This window comes from Corvus cornix, chromosome 5, assembly GCF_000738735.6.
Source record: "Corvus cornix cornix isolate S_Up_H32 chromosome 5, ASM73873v5, whole genome shotgun sequence".
In the NCBI taxonomy this organism is placed as follows: Eukaryota; Metazoa; Chordata; class Aves; order Passeriformes; family Corvidae; genus Corvus; species Corvus cornix.
The window spans coordinates 39,740,738-39,766,267 of NC_046335.1; the positions used below are offsets into that span (position 1 = coordinate 39,740,738).

A 25,530-nucleotide genomic window follows, 5' to 3' on the forward strand; every position below is an offset into this window, starting at 1 on the left:
CACAGGGGATGGGAAGTGGGACGGAAAGTAAACTGAAGCAGCAATGGCCCCAAGCTCCAGGCAGGGCTGTGGGAGTGCCACCCAGAGCTGGAGCTAACCACAACTCAGCTACCATCCCAGAGCACAGCTGGCCTGTGGGCTCTGTGACCCAGATTTTGCCTACAGGGCAAAAACATTACTGGGTTAGACAAGCTCAGCTGCTACTTTGGGGAAATGGGTGTGACCCATCATAGAGAATCTTGAACTTCCTCTTCCTAGAAAATTCATCTTCAACAGGAAATCCAAGCTTTGCATGATACTCCCAAAATTCTTTCCCAGGAAGATGCCAGAACCAAATTAATTATCTGCTAACCACAGATATATGAGCTTTCCACAAGGAATGGCTTTATTAAAAAATAAAATATGACTAGATAAGTTTTCACTGTGTTGCCCATCAGGCACAGAGATGCATTTGTATTTTTTTTACAAAAATCATGGGGGAAGAACAGGCTTCACTGGCCTTCTGGAATTCAGGCACAGCAATTAGTTCATGGGTACATGTCTCTGTTCACACACAAAACTTTTGGCATGGCATGGATGGCAAGTTTCAACTAGAATCTTTGTGGTTAACAAAACCTTATTTGCTTCTGTGGAAAACCAAGTATCTAGGCAGAGCTATTACTTTATTATAAGAGTATTAGATGTGGGTTGGTTTGGGTTTTTTTTTTTTCCTTCCCTCTAGCTGGATTTTTACTACACAGGTTCTCTTCTACTAATCCAGATGGTTTTGGGTAGCCAGGACTAAGTGCCATGCCAGTTTATGAGGTATAGTCCAGCCAAGCAATTCTTCATTCTCTATGTGTTGTCTGCTGTCCATTACTTCAGCTCTTGGCAGGAATTTCTGATGTGCAAACATTCCTTAGGGGACTTGTTCACATAAGCTGCAATATGTCGCTATTTCTGGAAACCTTCAAGCAGCCCATTATAATCAGGTGGTCATGTTTTCCTAGGACAAACAAGTCTGTTCAGACTTTGTCCTGTGGAATTTCAGGTTGTTTGTACTGTAATCAGAGGTCCCATCTGCTGGACATTTCTGTCCTTTAGCACATTCTGGCCACACTGAGCTCCATCCCTAATTACAGCCTGACTAAAACTCAGAAGAGGAGTTGAAATCAATTTTCCATGCTATCCTCTGTAGCTCCCTTCTACCATTTTTTGACCTTACATGAAATCCTAGCATTAGCGCTTGAAATATGCAGGCTTATCAGGGACACTTCAGTATTGTTTATAGGACAGCTCAGGTCATTTTAGCACTGTTTTAGTCTCAGTTGTCTCAGAAGCCTGGCAGGCATGGCTCTCTTCACATTCACATGTGCTGGGACAAAGAAGCAACAAATCATTTCAGTGTGGGTCAGCGAGTGGAACACTTGTAATTACTGCACAACAGTAACAATACTTTTACCTGGGACACAGAACTGAAAGCAGAGACTAGATCTTTAAATAAATCCCAGTGTTTATACACCAACACCTCTAATTACATGGCATAAGCCTAGAAACATCTTCAGATATTGAACCTAGAATACTAAGTAAATTCATAGCTAAAATCAGGCATTTTTAATGTCTGTTGCTTAGATATTTAATTGCCTTTCAGAAATACTTTCTCTTTTCTTGAGAAATTACATAATAGACTCTGAGCAAAATGCTTCAGCCTGTTCTTTTAGTTTTCACCCCTCCTTCCCATTCATGAAATGCAGTGCTAGGGATATTTTGAGCAAAACTGTTCAACTCTTAAGTTTCTGTGGTCTCACAAAAGCACTAAATAACATTAGTCCCCCATCTCTTTGTCCATGGCAGACTACATTTCAAGGCATCCAGTATGCTGTAAAAGGTTAATTTCTGCTGTCAGCCAGGCAATGAGATGTTTGTGATACTTTACTCCTCATAAATTAACGGTGTTTGAATTCGTCCATCCCCTCCTCTGTTTCAGTCTACATTTTGGCTTACTAGCTGCTGTTAACACCCTACTGGCCATTTAATCCCAGTTATACCCATGACTTCAGACTTTCTTATGTGTAGCACCCTTTTTCCAAACAGCTCTGAAGCAGTTCACCCCATGCAGTTGGTGGAGACTGAGTTTTGTGAGTCTGACTTAGCCAGGTCACTTACACTTGCTAGGCCAGAATAAGAATGTCACTACAGAAGGTTACTACAAACTCAAAATGCATTTCAGCAGCAGTTTCAAGCAGATGTACTAAGTAAGCCATTTTTAAGCAATTGCTTTTTTGCCTTTGTTTCTCCAACAGTGGGAGCTTTTCCAGTTTTTTGTGCCCTCAAGCTCTTGGGCTTATCAGTCCCTATGCTGGAATATGCAGATGCATACATATCAGGATGCCAGGTCTTCCCAGCAGCCTCACAGGCTTTCCAAAGCGAAAGGACAGGTGAGATAAAGATGTTTGATACATCCTCCCTGCTGAATGGCACTTAACACATGGTCGTAAGTGCACTTGCAGCAATTCAGGACAAGAAGGGGAGTTGCCCCTCTATGGCTAATTTGTGCCAGCCAGCAGGCAGCTTCCACAGTGCAACCCTCATCACAGTGCAGGGGTCTTTGGCAAAGCAGGGAGTGCACTTCTAGCCCTGTGTAAGTCAAGATGTAGGAGAGGAAAAAAAGAGGGTGTCTGCTGTGCACAAAGTGCTCTTGAAGAGAGGTGTAGCCAAAATAATCTAGATTCATTAGAAACCCCAACATATACAAGTGAATTTAGGGATCCTAACCAGAACAGCACTGGATTGTGGCTGTCATTTTGTTAAAACCAGCCTTCAGCATGTGTCAAAGTCCATTTTAGCTCAAGGAGCATTCAGTCAACTCCAACTTGCTGTACAACAGGTCTGTTCACAACTCATCAGCCTTAACAGCCACACCATGCAAGACAGCAGCTTTTTTCTCCTGTGCCTCAGCTATACTGTCATTCATTCCTGGGGTTATTCCAATAAATATGAGGGCAGTGGAGAGGGATGTTCAGGTTGAAGCTGTATCACTTATACCAGCTGCCTTACCAGGGAAGCCAACAAGCTTGCAGGTGAGGGATACCAAAACCTTATAAAAGATGTGGGAGAACGAAGAGCTTTCTACTGGTCAGCTTGATGGAGCTAAAAAGGGGAAACAATAGTAGAAGTTCCCTATTACCCTGCACATCCAAAATTCCTTGAACAGAAAGCCTGGAGGCAGGGCAGACCTCAACACCCTATGGATGGCATGTGCATTGAAGGGAAGGAAGCGTGCTTTCTCTTTTATAGAGCTCCATGAAAAAACTTATCTCCTTTCACTGAGTGAAAGTCAAAAGGATCTGTTTCTTTCTGCACTCCTGCACTACTGTAGTGCTCAGAAAAGTCTTTATTCATCCTTGTTTATTTTTTAGAAAATCCCTATGGCTCTAGATGTTTAAAATGAAGCATTAATTACATGGAATATGTGCCTTTAAAGTCCAGAAGCTGCTGGATATACTGCAAAGGTGGGTTGGGCCAGGAATGACCCAGGGACCTCTGCAGGAGATGCTGGTATGGCTGTGAGGCACTGGCAAGGCAGCAGTAATCATGATCCAACCTTTTCAACATAATTAGCAGGATAGAGTCCAACTTGACCAGTGAGAAGTCGCCCCTTGCACCAGCCCTGCTCATCTTCCTCACTAATCTTCATTAGTTCTTCACCTAAAAGTAAGAATAGTCATTAGGAGGCAGCCTTGAGAAAGGTAGCATGGCATTTTTACCCACCTAAGATGACTTAATAAAAAGCAAGACTATTGGTCTGAATCACCACACTTTTCTCCCCTTATCAACACCCATATCATAATGCACAGTTTAATCAAAGCCAGAATTACTGATCTCTTCAGTATTTACACTCAGTACCATCACCTCAGCCAAGGAACTTAAACAGACTTTCACTTCTTCTATTCAGCATCAGAAATCTTTTGTGCCCTAGAATTCTGCCTGCTTTTCTCTCCCTAAGGAACATGCTTACAAGCCAGCGTGATCAGATGGATCTGAGACAGTTTTTTCTTAGTGGCTCCTCTGATAGGCAAGTGGGAAGGAAATACAAGAAGCTGCTAAGCTCCGGCTGTTAGGACCCAAAATGCCTATTCCATGATGGAGTGTCTGGTTTGACCAGTAAGGCATGAAATCAACTGATTTCTCAGACTATGACCAGGAAAGACTCTTAACAGTCTCACATCTACTTTGGGAAGGGGCAGAAAGAGCCTCTCCTCTACCACAAGGTCATACTTCTACCAGAGAGGGAGTCTGACTGCATCAATAGGCACATCCCACACTGTCAGAGTCTCAGAAAGTCACTGCTGTTAAGCTGAAGCCTTACTGGTATGTGTTGCTCAGAGGAGCTTCAAAAAGAAGATGACTGCAACTAACAAGTCATACCCCTTTCATCTGCTGAGTGGAAAGAAAGAACAAAGTCAAGTTCTAGAGCACCCACATTGCAAGATATTTTAAAGCAAAAAGTTAGTGTTAGGAAGTTTACCAGTATGGTAACACGGCAGCATAGATACTGGCCTCAGGCACAAAGGCCCTGCTACAGAATGACTTCAGTGACTTTCAATGGGTGCATTTTGGAGAGATATAGCACAGAGATACCATGTAAAACTCAAAACAAGCAAGATCAGAAACACTCCCAAGATCCAGATGTCCTCTTGAAGTTGAGAGGAGGGCACATGCAAACTAACTAAAGGAAGAAAAGGGGACAGGTCTGTTTGCTCCAGCACTCAATCCTCTGCTGCAAGCCAGGATCTCCATCGTCAAGATAGCCATTTTGAGCAACAGTTTGCATAGCTGTTTTTGCCAGCTGACCTCTGCCTTCAGTAGTACACGTAAGTCAGGTGAGCTTTCTCCCAAAATACCTATCTTCACATTACTTGAAAAGATGATCCAGAACACCCATGTAATTTTTATATCAATGGTGCAGGGAGAAGCATTTAATAAAGTTTCAAGACACAATTCAAAGTAAATGCCCTAAGAGGAGGCAGGAAGGATCTGTTTTATCACTTGGGGTGTGCTCTCCCTACATTCTGACCAAGGCCTAGACAGTCTCTTTCCATGCGGTCTCACTAGCTTTTAGTCTAGAAAAAATTAGATTTCCCACTGTATCATCCACTTTGAAGGAGCTGGTAGTGGGTCAGACCAAGGGAAGGATAAGTGTCAGTTTTCAAGTGGACATCCAATTCTTACAGAGTGTTTCAATCATTCAGTCAGCCCGAGTGAGGACAGCAAAAGGTTAGTAAGAGATTAGTGCTTGTGTACCTGCTTTAAAGCTCAGCTCATCAGCCTCCTGTCCTGTGTAATCATAGAGTGCTCGTACCCGTACACCTGGTACCTTTAGGTCATCCTCATGCCCGTTGGCATCCAGGCACTTCTTGGGAGTGTCCTCATCTGACCACTCAGAAATATCTTCCTTCCCTCCGCTTTGTGTGTGGAAGGTGAGAGAGGACAAGATGGTTGTTAGTAGACTGATCGTTCACCCACCTCCTCCCCAATCATGCACTACCCTGACTCCCCCTGAGACTGCTCTGCTATAGGACAGGGTGCAAGAGGCCCAACAGCCAAGCAAGGGTGAACAAGGAAGAGATATCTCAGGAGATACTACATTTTGCTGAAAGCACCCCACATTAGAGCCCTGAGGGCCAAGAGGGTAACGTGCTCTCAAAGTATTTTCACACATGCACACTCTTCATGACCTCATCCTACTCTAGCAGACCCTCTCACACAAGGAAGGCCAGTCCTAACTGGAGAGCCCAGCTGCATCCAGAGTTATTCCAGCCAAGAGTAAAACAGAGAGGAAAAGCCATGTTGTGCATCTTGAAGAGATGTCTGGAATTATGTTTCCAGGTCAGGGACAAGAGCAGAGGGGAAGAGCAGCAGAGGACAGACACCTGAAACCCAAAAAAACCCTGCAGAGGCTATGTTCCATACTAACTTCACATGGGTTGGTGCCTTCAGGGTGTCATAGAAGAGGCTGTTCTGCTCCTCTTGATAGGAAAACCTGTAGATTGGCAAATAGGGCCCCCTGAATCCAACTGACTGTGAAATACAGTAGTGGCCTTGAGAAATCTCTATATCCCCATTCTTCTCTGCTCAGTTCACTTTGGCCAGAGTCTACCTTTTAAAGCAGGACAGCTATTGGAACAGTAGGATGAGTCTGTTCTGCCTCTCCCTATTCTCCAGGCTTGCCTCCTGGCAAGGGAAGCAGCTATACCCAAACTTGTCAGGTACTACTCAGAACCATACCAGGGAAAAACAATAAAAATTTGTTGCCTTCATTTAGGAAACCACACAACTCCCAACTCTTCTCACCCTCTCTGGGAGGAAGAACTGGGGAAATGCATGCCAGAATCAGACAGCACTAGTCAGACTGGGCTAAATCTTGTCACTAGAAGGATCTTTACAAGGAAGGCACTTTGTGAGGCAGAATGTGCTAGACAGACAAACAAAAACAAACAAAAAAAACCCCTAAAAACCCAACAAAACAAACCCAAAACCAAACAGCTACCCTAAACTGCATTTTCTACATGGCCTTTTCCAGAGTGCCACGGGCAAGGCCATGGGCAAGAGACAGGAAGTTAAGGAAGAGATACTCCTATCAATCCAACTCATTCACGGCCCTAGGCAGGACTGTACTTTTCCTAACCTGATGTATCCCAGAATTCAGCCTTTACCTTGTCTGCAGAGGGGTCTGTGAGACAACACCATCTCGTGCAGGCAAAATGCTGGTCAGTGTGACATCATCACCCATCTTGCCACTCTTCTCCTTCTTGGTGATTTGCCGCTGTGTTTCGAGGGACCATTCCTGTCCAGAGAAAACCAGTAATACTATCAAGCCACTCAGATAGAAAAGCTGCGTACATCTTTTCTGCCCAACATAGAAGGACAGAAGACAAGGTTGTACTTCAGTAGCAGCCGAACTGGTCAGCTCTAGAGCCTTGCCAGCATAGCAGGCTTACTTCTGTTGAATCCCAAGGCGCAACAAGAGGCTGTGAGAAAATCATCACAGGAAGCTGTCCCATGGCCCTGAGCACCACCTCCTGTTCTTTGACCTTGCAGCTGGATGGCTGGAGTATAGCTTGGCAGCCTATGTATGCCCCTTTGGGCACCAGACAGCTTGCAACACAACAACAATTTCAGAAGAGCCTAACACACCAAGCTTGCTGAGCAAAGACATGATCCTTCCAACACAAGACTAGTAATCTGCCAATTTCAGAAAAGCAGCTAATTGTTTGGAAATAGCATTAACACAGTCTAGAATGCTACCCCACCTCAAACTGAGGCCAATTCATCGCCATGCCCGGTCCGTGAGTGTTGCGCCACCACTTCAGGTCCTCCTGGTTGTCTGCAGCCATGATGACTTGGTGGAGATCCCGATACAACGCATGAAAGCTATGACCAGAACAAACAAAACCACCAGCAATCAAGTCCCTCGGCAGTTTCCCAAAAGCCAAGTAGGAAGGAAGAGATTAACCTCATGCACAATTACATAGCATCCTCAATCACACAAGATTAGGTGCTAGAGCAGCACCTATTCAGCCCTAGGAAAACACAGCCACTCTTACAGGAGAGTCAGCTTGGCAAACGGGACAGGCTTGTTTGGTGTGGCAGTGCCTAACAAGTGCCAGCTCTCAGCACAGCTCATTAAATGAGCACTGAAAGAACTCGGCACTTTCTTGCACACAGACATGGAGGTGGCTCAGATTTGTTGCCTCTACCATAAAAGGGGCACAGAAGATTTTTGGCTACACCTATTACCCATTGTGTAACCCCTCTTAGGGCTTACAGGCACTACTTCACAAAAGGCCTCCCTACTAAGGGCAAAATGGGTGGAATAACCATCACTACTAGAAGGCAACAGAGCTACATTCCTTAGCCTGGGATTATATATAGCAACATGGAGGCATTTCATAGGACAGAAGTACACACACAGGACAGTACTGGACAGTAGTGAAAGAGGAAGGGTTTGAAGGCAGAAAATCCTCTCTGGGGAGCCCACAATCACAGACCCCAGCACTGGTCCCTTTAAAGAGACCAAATGCCAGTTCTAAGATACACCTGAAAGGGGAAGGAACAAGATCTGGCTGATGCAAGCAAGCAGCTTGCAGAGATGCCAGAACTGGCACCCCTCACCAGAGCCTAAGCACTCCTGGCTGGCACAATTCCCCCTGTATCAGGGCCAGTACCTTTCATTAGTGGAGAGGTTGAGATGCTGGTGCAGGTTCAGAAGCATCTCCTTAAAGAAGCACAATCGCTTGCGCTCTGCCTCCTGACAGCCCTCAAACACTTGCTCCATGTCCTCCATGTAGCGGGGATTGTAGCGGTTCAACTCTTCCAGCATCTTCTCATATTGATCCTTGCACTGTAGCAGGAGCACAGCAATGGTGAGATGTGTTGCCCCGATGGCAAACAAGTAACAACCCTCCCTACTCTGGCTTGGGACTGACAAGTTCTTTTCTACCCTTCACTGTTGAGCAAACACACCAAAGAAATAAGAAGACATCCCATAGCTAGTGTCCCAGTCCATTGCTCTCCTAATATTCTTGCAAATTTCCTGTTCTTCCTTGCTACTCTCTTCTGTACAGGACCTTCCATGCTTTTCCCTCTTCTGGACAGACAAATCTTCTATTTTTGGTAGCCAAGCCTTCAGCTCTAGAGGTTCCACCCCTCTGCACCAAATCCCCTACACTTTTTTCCTTTTTTATTTTAAATTTGTTTATTAATTAGGATCTTGCCCAACTCCAAAGACAGAGACCTTGGTTACTGAAGTCTCAGTCCAGCTCACTAAAACCTCAGACGATGGGATCTCACATCAGGCTTCAGCAGGAGTCATTTCACCGAGGGACATTACCACCAATGCTTTTTCCTTGAAAGGAGTAGCCTTGTGACCCCCATCCATACAACTCACACGCACCTTCTCAGCCTCTTGAGTGCACTTCTCTACGCGCTCCTGCAACTTGCGCATCTGCTCCTGGGAGACAGATGAGTCTGCCTTGGCATGGTTCTCCCTTGTATGGGCTGTTTTCTCCTCCTTCCGGGCTGCATGGTAGTTTTTCTTAGAAGTCTCCACCTGTAGGAGAAGGGATGCAGAAAAAGCCATGATCTTGCGAACACTGATTCTCCAATACTCAGAGGAGGCATGTTAACATTTGTTAAAGTCTGCAGCAACCTAACAGGAATGCCAATTCAGCATTTAGTAAACAATGCTCCAGTGGGAAGAGGTACCTTCAAATGATCTCTTTTTCAGAGCTCACATGCTCTGAAAAAACCTGCTTAGCTAACATGTCATCTGTGCAGGAATACAGAACCTGTTACCAAAGTCTTCCCATACAGGCAGGAGTTATAAAACCGTAAGAACAAGACCCTTGAGACATCCCTCCCTCTCTGGGATTCTCTGCTACTCTGGCTAACCTCATTTGTTTGCCCAGTGGCTCTTGAAATCCGGCAGCCAGCTCTACTGCCCTTATCTCTTTCCCCATTCACACTTTGCTTACATCTTTCATCTTCTTCACCCAGGGTTTCTGGGCCTTGCGGAACCCATCCTCTGCATCCTTTGTTTCCTTGAAACCTCCAATCATCTGCTTGTGGTAAGCCTCCTTCTGCCAGGCCTTGATCTTATCCGAGTCTTCACCAGCCAGGTGGTTCCGGACAGCCAAATGAATTTCACTCAGTTTGTCTGCAGCCGTCAGGAAGGCATGCCAGGCCTTTTCCAGAGTACCATACTGCGGACCTGCAGGAATAAGCACCACAGGGGCTCTTATACCTACTGCCCACAGAAAGGATTGCAGATTCTTTTTCTCCTGCATACTTCTACCAGCATGGAGTCACTTCCCTAACTCTATCCAATCAAACAAGTCAGCACTGACTGGTCTCCACAGTCCCACCAGGCAGCATCTAGACTGGCTGTTAGAGCTGGATGAGATGGGCATTTCTTTGGGCAGCCTCAACTGTTCCAGATGGTGCCTACTAGGAGAAGGTTTCTGTAGAAAATTCTCTTCCCAAAACTGCCCTGAGCTTCAGGACAGACAGCAACATTAGTTCATGACTGAAGCTAGGCTTCTGCTCCACAGACCAGTAGGTCCTTTGGGACATCTGTCCCACTGTTTCCTGTTACTTTGTGAGTTTGACCACACTGCCACTAAATCACAGCATTAATAGTTATTCTCAGACTGGAGGAGAAGACAGGTAAGCCATCCTTAAAAAGGGGGTATCTCCAGCTTGATTTAAGACATGGACTGCCCAAGGACTTGCCAAACTAAGCACACAGACTTATTTTTTTTAATAACCAAGCACATGACAAGAGAACCCCTCTCTAAGTGAATCAGAGGACTGACTACAAAAACAGGCAAACACACAAAAAAGACACCCAAGAAAGTCACCCCCTTACTGGGGAAGGGAAGCCTGTCCCTGAAAGAAACAATGTCACCTCAGTAAGAGATAGCACTCAGAGCAGAGTGCAATGATTGCCTCCTGTTCCCAGTCTAATATGCCAACTTTACCTCTCTCCACATTGGTCCTCCACTTACGGGACCACTCTGTTAGCTGCTGGGCATAGTTCTTCTCTATCTTGGCTCGCTCCTGGAAGCAGGAGATTAAGTCATTGCAGAGCCGGTACCCATCATCCACACGTTTCACTGTCCGCTTGTAGTTTCCAGCCTGAAACGTCACACAACATTATTGTTTATACTGTACTGACTTTCATGTTCCTTCAGTACAGACAACAGCAGGCCCATTATTGCATGGGGAGGGAACATGGGCCCTTCTGAAGCCAGCATCTGGGCTCAGACCCGCCTTTGGCACTCTCAGGCAAACACAGCACTGGAGAGAAGAAGCTGAGATGCTTTGCTTGTTTCTCTCACAGCTCAGAGCTATGTCAGCTGAACAAGGAACTCTCATTCCACAGCATCTGTGGAAGTCACCTACTCCCTGCAGTAACACACAGCATGGTACTGAACCTTCCCACAGTTCCTCCCTTCCACTCCTCAAGGGCAACATGTCACCCACAGACCCAGAACTCAACCCACTGGTAATTCCACCAGTGGGTGGTAAGATGACACTCCTACCTCCCTCACACTCCAATTATCCTTCCTTACCTCCCAGAAACTGCCCCCAGGAGCCTCCCCACCAGCATCATCTTCTGATGACATCACCCTCTTTTTCTTGCAGCAGGGAATGTTTGCAGATTTCAGTTAACCTGAGAATAGAGAAAAGTGACTTCAAACACAGCAGTGGCTGAGCCTTTGCAGACAGCATGGTTCTCCATGACTCTTGGAGCTGGAGGAGCCCAACTTGCTGCCCTGCAGTCAAGTACTGGCATCAGTGCCCCTCCAGCTGCAAATGGCAAGGTCCAGCAGAGATGCCCAGGACTGAACTGGCGTCCTCCCTCCCTGCAGACAGGAGGCCTCCTTGGCAGGCCTGTAACACATTGGGAAAGGATGTCATAGAAGACAATGTTGCCAAACCTTGGCTGTACAGATATCAGAGATGCTCGTGAATCCAACACTCTTCAGCAGCACCAAATACTTCTGCAGAGATCCCTTTCTTAACAAAGGCCCTCAAGAGGGTAATAGAAACTGAGATAGCTAAAGCTATTTGAAATCTGCCTTGAAAGATTTTAAATAAATCTTCTGTCAATGAAGATGACTCCAGCTTCCCAGTATGACTCAGGATTACGGGATTACAACAACTGACAGGAAAACAAGGCTGAGCAGTCAGCAGGCAGGCATGTCTTGAATGGGGAGGAGCCCTATAAGCTGCCCACCAGCCAAGCTGGGCTTGAGCAGAAGTACAGAAACATGCTGGGGCATACCCAGCCAAACAGCAGCGCAGGACACTGCTTCCCTAGAAACATCCTTGCACAGCTGCTGGTTTCACTACACTCACTGCATTAGGCTCAAAATCGAAGCTGAAAGGTAAAAGGTTCATCTCATTATCTGCTGCCTCAGAACTTTTGCCCATTCCCCTGTGCTGGCTTGCACTGCTAGTTTGTTCCTGATGTGGTACAACACTGAATTCCTTGCAGAGAGGTTCAGGGTTGTTCTTGTGCAAGAATGAGAGAAGGAGTAACAGGACCCAAGCCCAGTCACTTGCTGACAAACCCAATCCTTTCCAGACAAGCCCAGGTTAATGCAGCATGCACAGCCCTTGCTGCCACTTCTCCCCTTGCACATTCCTGGTTATAAAAAGCTTCCCTCACACCCCATAGAGGTATCTGCTCATTTTGCCAGCCCACAGAGCACACAGCAGAGATGAAGATCAGGTCAAGAGTACACATCTCCCACCTCATGCAAATCCTTCTTGGTGGCAGGAACCTCACAGTGAAGTGCCCCAACCCAGACTGCAGGAATTTTTGACATTTGGCTATGTTTGCCCAGTGTCATCTCATGGAGTGTGTCAGAAGTATATTAATGCTGTTTCTTCTTCAGAAGGCTGGAAGTACTGAATTCCAGTCACTGAAGCAAGTTGTTAAATCGGATATGACATACAGGTGCCTGAACCTTGAAAAACTAATTCCTCCACCATGCCACCAGCTGTCCCTGTCCTCCCCTCCCCACCATTTGTCATCTGACTGCAAAGCCATCTTACAGCCTCCAGGGCATGCAACTCTACTCCTGGCCCCAGTAACTACATACCTGAATGCTGAAAGTGAGATGCCGAAGGGGGAGCAGTGGGAAGCCGGCAAGTGTGTCTCAAGCTCTTCAGACTCTGAAAAAAGACTGGAGGAGACAGAGATGGGTACGGTCAGACACTCCTTTGAAGGGATGATGCCTGTTCTGATGCACTGCAATCCTAGGGGTGTCCCTTTTCTACCAGCTACTTAGGAGGGGCACCCTCTGATATAGCAGCTGCAGCCACCGTGCCTCCCGAGATGCCATGTTCCAGCACGTAGGAGAGATGCCAAATCCTTGTGTCACAAGATCAAGCCCCAGAGAGTTAAAATAGAAACACTGGGGTGGCTGACAGCACTGTACAGGAAAGGTAGCATCACAACAGCTGAGCACAGGGAACAGCTTGGGCCAGAAAGGCCTAAAATAAGCACAGACCCCAGGCACCCCACGTGGGGCCTGGTCTCCCCTCACTGGACAGTGTCCAGTTTAGCAAACTCCACAGCCTCCATGCACTGCTGCATATACTTTTGCACACAGCTGCCTTTGGGAGAAAGAGGGAAGGATACACATACACTTTCTCCAGTCCCTTTTAACTAAAGATGAAGAAGATTTATACGCAAGTCAAAGAACTTGATAACTCCACATTAAAAAAAAAAAAAAGCCACCAAAACTCACCAGAAAGCATATTCTAGTCTACAGTCCTTTTAGTAGTCAAGCACCTAGCACTGCACTGGTAGGACATGGGTCTCTAGCAGGAGAGCTTTTTTGTCCCTTGCTTCTGTAAGCTGTTCCCATCATATTCTCAGAAATACTTTATTTTGCCATATGGTACAGGGAACTGTCATCAGCTTTCCACAGAGCAAAGAGAAGTAAAAGGTCTGCAGAGGCTATTAGAAGCAAGGGCAGAATAAGGCATTTTTGCTTATCTCACGCTTACATCCCTGGGGACTTACCTCAATGTAAAAAAGTCTATCAAAAACAACAACAACAACAAAAACAACAGACAAGCAAAAAATCCCTTCTCAGTCACCAGCACTCAGCTGCAGCTGGAAGGTTAGGGCAGCTGAGAATAGAACCTGCAAAACCTGGAAGTGGGGTTTTTAGCCAGACAACAAGACCATTTTTAAGATGAAAGAAGGTAGGCAAAGAGAAGGAAGGAAAGAAAAGCAGACTGGATTATTGCAAGCTAGTGACTTTTTGTGAGGAAGGGGAGGCCAGGAGGTTGAGGGGGAAGAGTTGTGACTATGAGTGGTCCAGGTCACTGGATAAAAGGTTAAAGCTCATCAAAAACCTTATAAGGCTTCCCAGTAGTCCCCAATAAAACCAGACTACACATTCCTGAAATTGCTATGATTTAAAAAAACTTCATGAAGTTATGTAAAGGTATATTTAAAACCCATTCTTTCTTTTTTTCTCCTGATGAAGACATAGATCAATTATACATGACACATGAACGCTGTATCACTTTTTCCGCACCACTCCCCCATCCCCACTTTATCAGGAAGCAATGAATCACAAACATGCCTTCCATCTCTGGTTTCCAATTCGGGCTGACTACATGGTACTAGAATTTGGGGGGTAAATGTGGAAAGCTGTTGTGTGGCAGTACACGCTTGTTCATTCAAGGGAGAGTCAGGAAAAACAAATGTCCCAAAACCTCAATCTATTATTTCTGCAGTTTCCATGTTAGAATTTGAGTCACATCTGCTTGCTTTCTCAGGAGTTACCAACTCAACCAGATTTACGGTCACTAACAGGCTCTGAAATACAGTAGTAGCTGTGCTGGATCAGACTAAGGTTTATCATGGCCTCATAGCCTTTCTAGACAGCAGCCAAAAGCAGATACCTTCCCTCACTTTCACAACAGAGCAAGCATACATGATGCCTCCCTGCATGTTCTCCAAGCCTCTAATCACTTGCTGACAGGAACTTCCCTGAGCTGGATGTGGCACCTATGAATGAGCACTCAACAGATTTCTCTTCCATTAATTTCTTCAACCTGCATTTGAACTCATATATGAGTTTTCAGCATCCATAACATCATGTGGCAAAGTATCCCACAACTTAAGGCTTTACTGTAGTCATCAGCACCATAGCTAGGTGGGAAAATACAATGAAGTGGTATAATATTTCTACAGGCTAATCTCCATGACCCGAGTAGCAGTCCATTGAGTACATATTTCCATTGCAGTTGTATGGACTTTATAGACATCCAGAAAAATCCAGCTTGGTAGAAGCAAAAGGGTCAAAGAACAAGAAGGACCCTTTTCTGCTGGGCTTTTTCTGGACTTTACATACTTCATGAGTCCATGTCAGTCAGCAGATCAAATTGGATCTGCATGCAGACATAGGGAAGGTACTTAGTACTGCACAGAGGGGCTGGAAAGAACAGCTGCTGCTGTCACCCTGAGCGAGCCCTGGAAGAGCAAGTAGATTGCCAGTCCACCCCTTCATGCCTATCTATTCCTGAAATACCACATGTTGTAAGCCACTAAGGGTTTGAGACCAGGGAAAACCTGAGTTTGACGGGAAAAGTAAATATATGTGCCAAAGCCTGGAGGTTGTTTTACAGCAAAGTAAAGATGACAGGGATACCTTGTGGACAGCCTGATTTAGCAAGAGCCACCAAATGATTCAGGAGGCCTGGCAGAGCCTGTATAGTACGAGCAATGTAGCTGGAGTTATACTGGGTTGACTGGAGTTTTACGTGGGCTAGTATTACATACAAGACTCCTCCTGATGCCACTGCCACCTCTGCTAGGAGGAGGCTATCTAGCAAATCATATTTGCAGGGCAAAGGAATGTTTATTCCTACCTTCCCACCTTTATCAGCTCTCACATTTAAGAGCTACTTAAGACCTCACTGCAGCTCTTGCAAAACAAGGTCTCCGAAGAAGAGGGAAGGAGTGACTACATTGCTATTCATTTCACACCTCCAGAGGATTACGGATAAAGGTATCACAGACACCACTACAACCAGCAACATCAGGAAAGCTGAACCATGCAAATGACAGCTACAACTGTTTCTGCTTCCAGTGTTAGAAAAGATACCTCCCTTCTTCCCCCACATACCTGCTCTCACGTAGGAGCCAACATAATTATTGGGCCACACCTACTATCAACTCCCTATTAAGTTATCAAAAAATGGCTCTTGCTCTTTAGCTGCAGAAAGGTGGAATGGCTCATGACTGTCTCACTGGTACCGAGCTGCACTCGGGAAAATGCCAGAGGGTTCATTGCAATAGAGCTGCTTTTACCTTTAAGCCATGTTGTTATTCTCACACATGATGCAGTCAGGGATGCATCTCAGACCACAGATCCCTGCTCTCAGACCAAGGTGCCAGGCTAAAACCTTCCCTTTCAAAAACATGTGAAAACCATTATGCATTATAGGGTGTGCCTTGTTTCATGCTTTCACAGCATCTGTGCAACAGAGTCCCAATCCACAAAGAAAACTTCTAGACCCAAAAGTAATAATAGCTCTTCTCCACTGAAAGCTTTCCCTCAGGCAGGTAAACCACAGAAATCCTCTTCCATCTACATTACATTCCAATACTTCCAGCCTCCAAATGCCCAAGGCACCACCACTTCTATGCATTGCTTGACTGCCTCCTGAGACTCCCTGTGAGCAACTGTTTTCCAAAGTTCACCAAGATCAAGCCTCTGAACTCTACAAATGCTCAAAGGGCTGGTGTATGCAACCTTGCAGGAATTCATCCACAGAAACAAAGCTTGTATATCCCACCAGACAAGGCCTTCTGCCCAACTCCCCTTTCCCAAGTGCAACAGCAAATGCTGGATGCAGACACATGTAGGAACAAACTGAGTTACATTTATCTAGTAACTGAGGCTTTGGTGGAGACACATTTTTATTGTGGATCAATTTCTATGTAGGTGCTAAAGCAAAAGTTTTAATCAATAACAGGTTGCTACTAATTTCCACCTCAAGACAACTACCACCACAAGGCAGGAATTTGATACTTTCTGCAGCCAATTTGTTTGATTCCCAGGTCATTTTTCTGTACACAGTGGTCAAAGTATTCTTTTCTCTCCAAAAACACTGGCACTCTGGTATAGGTTGCAGATAAACACTTCAATCTGAACAATCCAAAAAAGATGGCAGCCCCCGTTCCCTTACAGAATGACAAGCATGAAATCCCTTTTTTTTTTTTTTCCTTTTAACTTGTCAGAACAAAACTAGAGAGCTGAAGCCAGGAGATTCCACATGACTCCAGCAGTGTAACAAACTGGACTGCTGTTGGTACAGAAGAGCTAGGAAGGTCCCCAACAGAGAGAACAAAATGGGGCATGGAACAGGGTGTGCTTTCCAGACTCACCATCTCTGGAACTACACATCCAGTAGGTCTGAACCAGCAACTGGGATGATGCCCAGTAATGTGCTCTCCACTGCCATTATATAGGAGGTCTGGTATTTACAGGTGTACTCACCTTTCTGAAGAGGGGACAGACAGATCTTATCTACTGCTAGAAAGGATGCAATGTAACACAAAGATCCTCCAAAACTTCCCTTAGAGGTATTTCTCTTACTGCAGTGTCACACCCTCAGCAGTCACCTGACTGGGAAAGGGACTAAGCCAGTGTTTCCCAGCCTCTCCCTAAGGATTGAAGCCTGCCAGGGCTGTCTAATACAGTTTCAAGCAAGATTTCAGCTCATTTCTCCAGCCAGGGAAAGGTCAGAGAGACATCAGGCAGAACAGTAACTACACACAGAGGTCACTTCAGCTATGTGCAAGCCTGTAACAGAAGCCCATCTCCCAGCCCATGATTCTCTAGAGAACACGTGGCTGTCCACTAGCAAAATTCTCTATGATTATACCAAAGTATAAAACACAGAAAAGATCCTGTTCCACTTGAAGGGCTGACCCCCTGAGCTTGTGCTGCTTCATTATATTCTCTTATTTCAGACCACAGCTTCTTCAGCTTAGTCTTCACATTCAGACCAAGGTAATGTACTGATGACAGACATTCCCCATGTACCACCCCAAGCTGTTTTCAAAGTGTTCATACAGAACTCAATCCTTTCTACATTTATTAGCTATTCCCTATCAGCAGCCAAGGCTACAGGACAGGCTTCTACTAATAAGAATACATTGCTGCTGATCTAGGGGTTAAGATTCCTGGCTGACACAGCTTTAGCAGGCAGAACTTGTTTTACCCAAAGAAGGAAAAAAAATCTGCTCTCTTTTCCAAAATGATGTAGAGGATCTTTAATATTACAGGAACACAGATCTATTCTGGTTAATGTGACACTATGAGACAGTGTTAATGAAGGAATGTAGTGGGCTATCAAGGTATGTGGTTTCTTCCCAGTTGTTCTTTGTATTAAAAAAAATTATTATAATCTCAAATACAGAGCTGAAGGAGGGAATAAGCCAGAGCTGAACCACTGGGTACCATTCTCAAACAGGGCAATAGGCTATGTTCATTTTTATTCAAAATGGTTGCTAGAATAATTTAAACACGTATGTTGCGTCTATGTGTTTAGCAGCTGCAGCTGACAGCTTAGTAAGAAGCCACACATACAAGCTACCAGGAACAGCACTACCCTAGCCTGCTTTCTTAGCCCTGTGAACAGCATCACTCCTGTTGCACTCATTAGTCACAGCATGCCCACTTTCCAGCTCTCACACTCCCTGTCTTACCATGCTCTCAGGGCAAGGTTTTAACCCAGGCAGATATTGAGAACCTGTAATCTCTGCTGTCCCACTCCCTGGCCTCTTCACTTGTTTGCTTCTATGCTAGGTATTTCCCAGGCTACTTCCCACCCTGCTTCATCAGTCTCTGCAAGCAAACACCAAGCTTGCCAGCAAACACATGCGCTTCCCTTCTCATCAGAAGGAACCCCAAACAACTGGAAGCTCTTTCTTCCTAAATCACTGATAAGCAGGTGTTTAAAGCTCTAGTCAAAGCTAGTATATCCCTCAGCAGTCTCAATCCACACTGAATGTAAACATTTTCCAGGATTTAATCTGCATCTTATCTGGTAATGGTTTTTTGTGCACTTATTGACTGGTAAGATCAATAGTCCATCCTGTGACACAGTTGCCTGGAACTTAGTAAAGGTAACTCATTGTAGTAGCAGGCTGGGCCAGTCTACCCTCTCCAACTAGGCTTGGAGTAAGAAGTTTGGTTGGACAGAATAAAACACCCTGGACTCATCTAACCCTGAGTAAAGAAGGCAGAAATAATGGGAAGTGGTGATCAGGGGTGTTTCCTGTGGTTGCGGATGGGGAGCAAACTCCAGTAAGTTCCTGCCCTTGGAATATTCTCCTGTGATTGAATCACCTTGCAACATCCAAAGCAGGGATCAAGTTTACATTAATGCATTAGGAAGTCTTAAGGAAGCCAACTGCAATCGATGCAATCAAACAACCTTTTGTGGGAGCCACAAGCCAGTTAGCTCCATTCTAACACTGAGCTTCTGGTGGTTTCTTGCTTCACTAGACTGCACAGCAGTCAGAAGTCTCCAGCCTTCTATGCTCCCTTCTCCCACTTGGAACCCTTCTACAGTTCTGCAACTTCTGGGTTTCCTTTACCAATAGTTGTCTTTTCCACTGACTGCTTTTTGAGGAAGGGGAATGGGAAATAAGAGTTGGCAAGAAATTTGTCCTTCAGACCAAGTGCGTGACAATCATTGCAAATTAATTCAAAGTACTGCATTTCTTTATCTATGGTTGCATCAAATAGATTTCTGGTTTTACCTGGTAAAAGCTGATTTACTAAAACTGCTTATTATGTGAATACTTTCCTTCCAAATATTCATATAATGTAGACAAAAACATGAAAGATCATCCTCGAGGCATTTCTGAAGTTCATCCAGTTCCCTGCAGAGTTTCAAGTCCCAAACAGTCTGTAGGAGGGAGTACAACCAACTCCTTGAATTGAGAGCTGAGTAAGATAAGACTGACTGCTAGGGCATCTCTTATGGTAAAGAAGAATGAGCTTAAAGCATCACACCCATTAGTTCTGTTCCAGGTGTGACCAGTTCCTCCACTTTGACGGCAAGGCTCTTTTTTCACCTTTTGTTACCAGAGCTAGGTTTACTCTGCAGGAAAATCTAAACAGCATAAAAACAACTGCAACTGTAAGGCAGATTTCAATACTATATGAACTGGAAGGACTGTACAGTAGCTTTTACATAGAGACATTTTGCATAGTCTTTTGTAGGACCAGACATGTGAAAAAGCATCATTTGCTCTGTGGACTGGAGAGGACTTATATTCCCTTTGTATCATCTCCCGGTTCAAGAAGAGTTTGGCAGATCAGCCACTTTGTCAATACTCCACTCCTAAAAGTATTCATACATCTTTCTGACAGATTTCCCAGAGATACACACAGGTAACAAGGTTGAAGTAGGAAAGCCATTAGGAACTGGCCTGCACTGTGGAGATTCATACTTCATTGAATCATAGAATGGTTTGCTTTGGAAGGGACCACGAAGATCATCTAGTTCCAAGCCCATCTCCATGGGCTTGGATGCCACCCACTAGACCAGTTGCTCAAAGCCCCATCCAACCTGGCTTTGAACACTGCCAGGGATGGGGGCATCCACAACTTCTCTGGGCAACCTGTTCTAGAAATCCTCTGAGTAAAGAATTTCTTCATAACATCTAATCTAAATCTCTCCTCTAGTTTAAAACCATTCCCCCTTGTCCAGTCGCCATCTGCCCATGTAAAAAGTTGCTCTCCCTCTTTTTTATAAGCTCCTTTTAAGTACTGAAAGGCTGAAATTCTTCTACTGAAAGGCCATGAATACTTCACACATTCTTCTTGAAGTTCATTGCCTGGCATGTCATGGAGCAACTTTTATCTGCTTTCATAGTATCCGCATGGAATCTGCTCCTTGGTATCAGTAGTGCCTCATAAAATAAATTTTTGGATCTCAGGCTGAAAAACAGGACTATTAACACTTCATATCCCAAATGTTATTCAAAATACTTTAGAAGAACACAGGCAAGTGGGGCAGTCAGCCTAAAGTGTACATGTGACAGGACAGATTTTAACTGTTCAGCATCACTGGAATGTCATTTGCTTTCTCAGTCCACTGCCCAAAGGAATGATCTCAGTTTCTGGTCCTCCAGATTCAACCTGACATGTGGAGAAAGAACACTGGAAGGCTTTTTAAAAAAACCACAAGCACAACACAGCAACCCAGTGGGCTTTATTTCCCTGCAATGCTTCCTGAAGCAGCTCAAAACCCTAGTTGTTTGCTTGCATTGGAGTAGAAGCCTGCTGGAGTCAACAGTGAGCTTTCACATGGGCTTCCACAGCTCACCAGTCCTGGTACAAGGAAGAGCTAACTGAAAACATCAAGAAGCAAAAGTGAATACCTACAATCATTCAAGAAGTGAAATATGCTACATCTTCTCCCAATCCTCCAGGAAAGCTTCTTGCCCTTGTCAGAAAAAGCATCAAGGCTACTTCAGAGCTCTGCACAGCAGTACTGCAGCTGGTGCAGCTCAGCATCCTCAGGAGTGGGAGAGGTTCGGCTCAGCAACAGGGGAACTGTACTGAGAGATGGCAGAAGTTACTACCACCAGAAAATCACTGTTCAGTCACTTTCAGGTGACTGAAAGAACTGACTATGTCCCTGAGATCCCAGGAGGCAAGTACTGTATCTTCTGGCAAACAGAAGAGACACAGCTTGGGCAAGCTCACAGCAGGGACAGGACTGAGAAGGCTGAAGACTTGCTAGCACTGTTACTTATGGGCTGTCTGCAGTAATCTAACTCCTCTAGCTTGGAAAAACTTAGTTGCAATAAACAGAGTCCTACCACAGTCACCTATTAAGAGAGCATAAAATCCCCCACAAACCTAATGCCTCTGGATCCAGGCCCCGGGTACCATGGAGATCTCTCACATGTCTTTTCAACAAACTCCAGTGCCCAGTGACAATCACTAGATTTAACACACAAATTCCAACTATGGCAAGTCTGAAAGGCTCATTCCCATCATCCCATTCACGGCAAGGAGAAACCAGTGAAGGCTCAAATGTGATTAGGATGCCAGTCACATTTACTGCCTTATAGCAGTGCCCAGCTTCAGCCCACATTTCAGCTTGAAGGAACTTGAAACTAATGTAGCAGTCACTGAAATAAAGCTAGATGATTACAGCAGAGGATGCACCAGGTTCTTTGCACTGACATTTTCCTTTGTGCTGCTGGAAAAACTTGTGCCCAGTCAGAGTGCATTTTGATGTTAAATTAACAGGGGTCACCATGCTGCAAGGTAGTGGCAAAAAGCTACCACTTGAACAGCTTCTTAACTGCTCCGAGGATGCAAAGTTCTTTTGTAATTCTTCAAAGAGCAAAATCCTAAATTCTTCATGAAAACTTCCAGATACAGCAGTCACTGTTTTCTGACCCATCCACTAAAGTCTTAGACTGAACTATTAAGGCTTTTTTTTAATCTATCTGACACAGTTGCCTCTCACAGAGTACCCTCTACACCCATCGCACCAAGTAACTAGTGATAAAACAGCTTGCCTGATCACAAAGTCTGTTTTAAAAAGATAAGAGCTCCTTAAAGGGCTTGAACAGCTCTCCTATTGTTCAGACATTTCCCCATGAACTCTCAAGAGCAGCCCAAATTCACAGATCACTGATCAGCTGATGGCAAAAATAGAGGCAGTTTATTAATGCTCTCTGATCAAGAGTATAGCTTTTTCCACTCAGGCTACAAGCAGATACTTTTAGCTTTTGAGGTCCCCAGCTCAATCTCTGGATGTCAGCCATGACACAGACTAAATGGTTCAAACAATAACTGAATAATCTCCAGCTCTCAAGATGGCCAGAGTAAAGAATATACAGTATTTGCCATGCTTGCTGATATCATGAGTTCTGACAAAAGCTCACATCACCCCTTTGTGGTGACTAAGGCATTCTTACAGCTTTGTATCTCCTAAGAAGTCACATTATTGTATTACTGATCTTATACATATATATACACACACACATACATATGTGTGCATGTGTAAATATATACTAATTCTCTGATATTTTTATTCTCTTTTTGTTGGAAACTCACGATCATCTGGGGAAAGCCAAAAAGATTCAGGCTAGATCTTGTATAATCCACAAAAACCTAGAATGACTAAAAGCACCAGTCATTATCTTGTGAAATTAATTTGGGTCCATAAAATTTTCAGGCTTTTATGACTTAGTTACACACACTATCTTCCAGTGACCTGCAGCATTTTGGCATAGTCCAGTCACACACAATCCTATTTACTTGTTGGCATTTGATAATAGAGTTCCAGGGGGGCAGTTGTTCTCAGCCCTATACATAGCTGACACGCTAAAGGTACCTCTTTTTACAGCCTGAGAAGAAGACAGTCTTCACTTGAACAAGTGCAGGCAAGCCAGAGAAGCTCAAACACACAGGTCAGAAGAAAAAAATAAAAAAGCCAATAAAGCAATACAATAGACCTGGCACAGAATAGGGAAGGCAGCAGGCAGCTGATCAAGCTCACACATTCATTCTGTTCCAAGCTGTAACTCAAAGGACAATCTAGTAAATATTTTAGGGAACTTCTAGAGAAATACCATTAATTACACAAAACACTATCAAGGCAGACTCCATCTCACACAAAGCACATTGTGGGCTTCAGGGAAAGGTGAATCCTTGCATGAAAGAATGTGCCCAATTATGCAACCCATGGGGAGAAGCTCCACTTTGACTCCACCCAGAGACCAGCTCACACCTGGAGCAAGGAGTATCTGGACCTTGTCATTTTAGCCCACACACTGCAGTTGTGCATTCTGCTCTCATTCCGCCCCGAGAATGACTTGAGTCACCCACTGTAAGACTCAGTGACTTCTTAGTGACACTTCAATTCCAGGGTGGAGTGGGAGGCTCTGCTTGGGTTCTGTACTGCAATCAATTACCATCATATCAGAAATTCCTTTGTGCAAATTAGACCGGGGGTTCATGTGAAGGGGAGAGAAGTTCATTTCCAGTTTCAGGAAGTAGGGAGCACCAGTTCTATAAGGAGGGTCAAAGAGTGAACAAAAAGACCAGACCACTTCCTAGGGCCAGGAACAAGTGTCTGGCGGTGGTCAGCTAACCTTACCCTCACTACCAAGCCCTGAGCCTTCTGCATGCCTGAAGAACTGAAGCAAGCAAAGAACGCATAGTTGGCACAGAAAGTGGTGGAACAGGTTAATGTGTTTGGGCCACACTAGCGTCACTTATCGATAACTTTGCAGAGATCATGGAATCCTCCTCCCGTGCCCAGTGACAAATCAGACTGTCTTCTCAAGCACTGGATATTCAGGCCCACTAATACCCGCCCTGTTTATCAGCTTTCTCTTGCCCTAGGCTGGAGAGGACACGGTAACCCCAGCAGCCTGCCAGGGGCCCGGTGACACGGCCGCAGCCAGCGCCTGCCCCCCGCCCTCCTCTCCCCTCCCTGCTGTCGGCAGCCAGAAGAGAGGAGGAGGACGAACAAGGACAGAACTGTCCCGTCTGCCGAACTTCTCCATCCAGCTGCCAGGAGTCCGGCTCACAGACCGGCAACACGGACCCCCGAGACAAGGGACTACAGCCCCGCGAGCCTGAGCCCCGGCGCGGCCCCTTTCCCCAGGGGGTCCTGGGAAGCCGCTTTATCCCCACTCTCCACAGCGCTGCCAGCGCCCGCGGCTCCGGTTTCAGAGTGGGAAGCGGCTCTGCGCGTTTGCGGCACAAAGAGGCCCCTGTCCCCGCGGCGGAGCGGAGGCGCGGGCTCCGGAGGGAGGGGGAGCCTCGGCAGCCCCCAGTGACGGGGCGGCGGCAGCGGGCCGGCCCCGGGAGGCCAGCGGCGGGGCACCCGGCGAAGCTTAGGGACGCAAAGGGTGCGAAGTTCTGGCAAGAGCTTCCCCAGCCCCTCGTGAACAACCCGCCGGGGACCGCAGTCCCATCGCCCTTCCCAGCCCCGGGCGCCGCCACTCCCGCACCTACCGGGGGTCTCCGCTGCGCCTCCAGACGAACCGCGCCGAGCTGCCTCCCGGTCTCCTCCTGCCCACAGCCAGCGCCCAGCCGGGCACCGCCTCCCCCCCGCCCACCTTCCATGAGGAAACTTTTTCCCTCACAGTTGCCAGCGCGTCCCGACACACGCTGCCCGCCGCGGGAAGGCGGCGCCGGGACCAGGATGGGCTCTGCCGCCAAGACCCCCGGCACCCCACGGGGCACAGGTCCGAAAGGCGCCAGGCCCGGGTGAGCGGAGCCCGCAGCGGCGAGCCCGCAGCAGTGACCCCGCCGCTTACCTCGCAGGCGGCGCGGCTCGGCGGGACGCTCGGCGAGCAGCGGCCACCTAGGCGAGGCGCGGGCTGAGCCCTCCCCCTATTTCAGCCGCGGGACACGGGGGTCCCGCCCCGCCTCCAGCAGGTCCCGCGGGGCGGGCCCGGGCTCGGGGTGCTCCGACGGCAGCGGCGGGGCAGCTTCGACGTAACTCCCGCCTCCCCGCCCCCGCCGCCCGGCCCTTGATCCAATTAACGGGAGTGGGCTCTGCCCAGGCAGGTGGGGCAGGGAGAGGGTGCTGGGAGGGCAGCACCGGCTCCTGTCGTCGTTTCCCATCACCTCCACATTGGGGTGGGCCTGGGGTCGGCCGTGGGGTGAGGAGGGGTCTGAGGGAAGCCTGCCTGGCCGGGATCCCCCTCGTGGCGGGCACCGGGGGCGGGAGGGAGGCAGCCCTTTGAGGAGCTGCCTGCTCGGCCCAGCCGTGAGTTCGGCTCCTGTCCGTGAGTTCGTTCATCTGTGTGCTGTGCCGGCCAGCTGACCTGCAGGAGCCGCCCTGGTGTGTTGCAGCAGGAGGTTCCCCAAGGCCGGCTCCCACCCAAGTGGAGTGCTATGGTCTCGCTTGTGAGCGTGGCGTGGGTAACTCTCCCTGGGCTTAGAGGGTGGC

General features: G+C 46.6%; 1 protein-coding gene across 4 annotated transcripts; it reads right to left on the minus strand.

Moving 5' to 3' along the window:
• Positions 1-360: 360 nt before the first annotated feature.
• Positions 361-24,997, minus strand: PACSIN3 (protein kinase C and casein kinase substrate in neurons 3). Of its 4 annotated transcripts, none has more exons than XM_039553133.1 (12): positions 24,893-24,997; positions 12,654-12,737; positions 11,115-11,215; positions 10,521-10,677; positions 9,516-9,751; positions 8,936-9,091; positions 8,208-8,383; positions 7,293-7,413; positions 6,696-6,826; positions 5,957-6,022; positions 5,284-5,444; positions 361-3,687 (listed from the first exon to the last, which is right to left on the minus strand). In XM_039553133.1, exons 3-12 carry the CDS (start codon positions 11,166-11,168, stop codon positions 3,572-3,574), a joined length of 1,374 nt encoding a protein of 457 aa, XP_039409067.1. In that variant the 5' UTR covers positions 11,169-11,215; positions 12,654-12,737; positions 24,893-24,997; the 3' UTR covers positions 361-3,571. The 4 variants fall into 4 exon arrangements, with proteins under 4 accessions (XP_039409067.1, XP_039409066.1, XP_039409068.1 ...); XM_039553132.1 differs by lacking the exon at positions 24,893-24,997 and adding an exon at positions 24,588-24,693; XM_039553135.1 differs by lacking the exon at positions 24,893-24,997 and adding an exon at positions 24,588-24,693 and having other exon boundaries at positions 3,575-3,687; positions 5,357-5,444.
• Between the last annotated feature and the right edge of the window lie 533 nt (positions 24,998-25,530).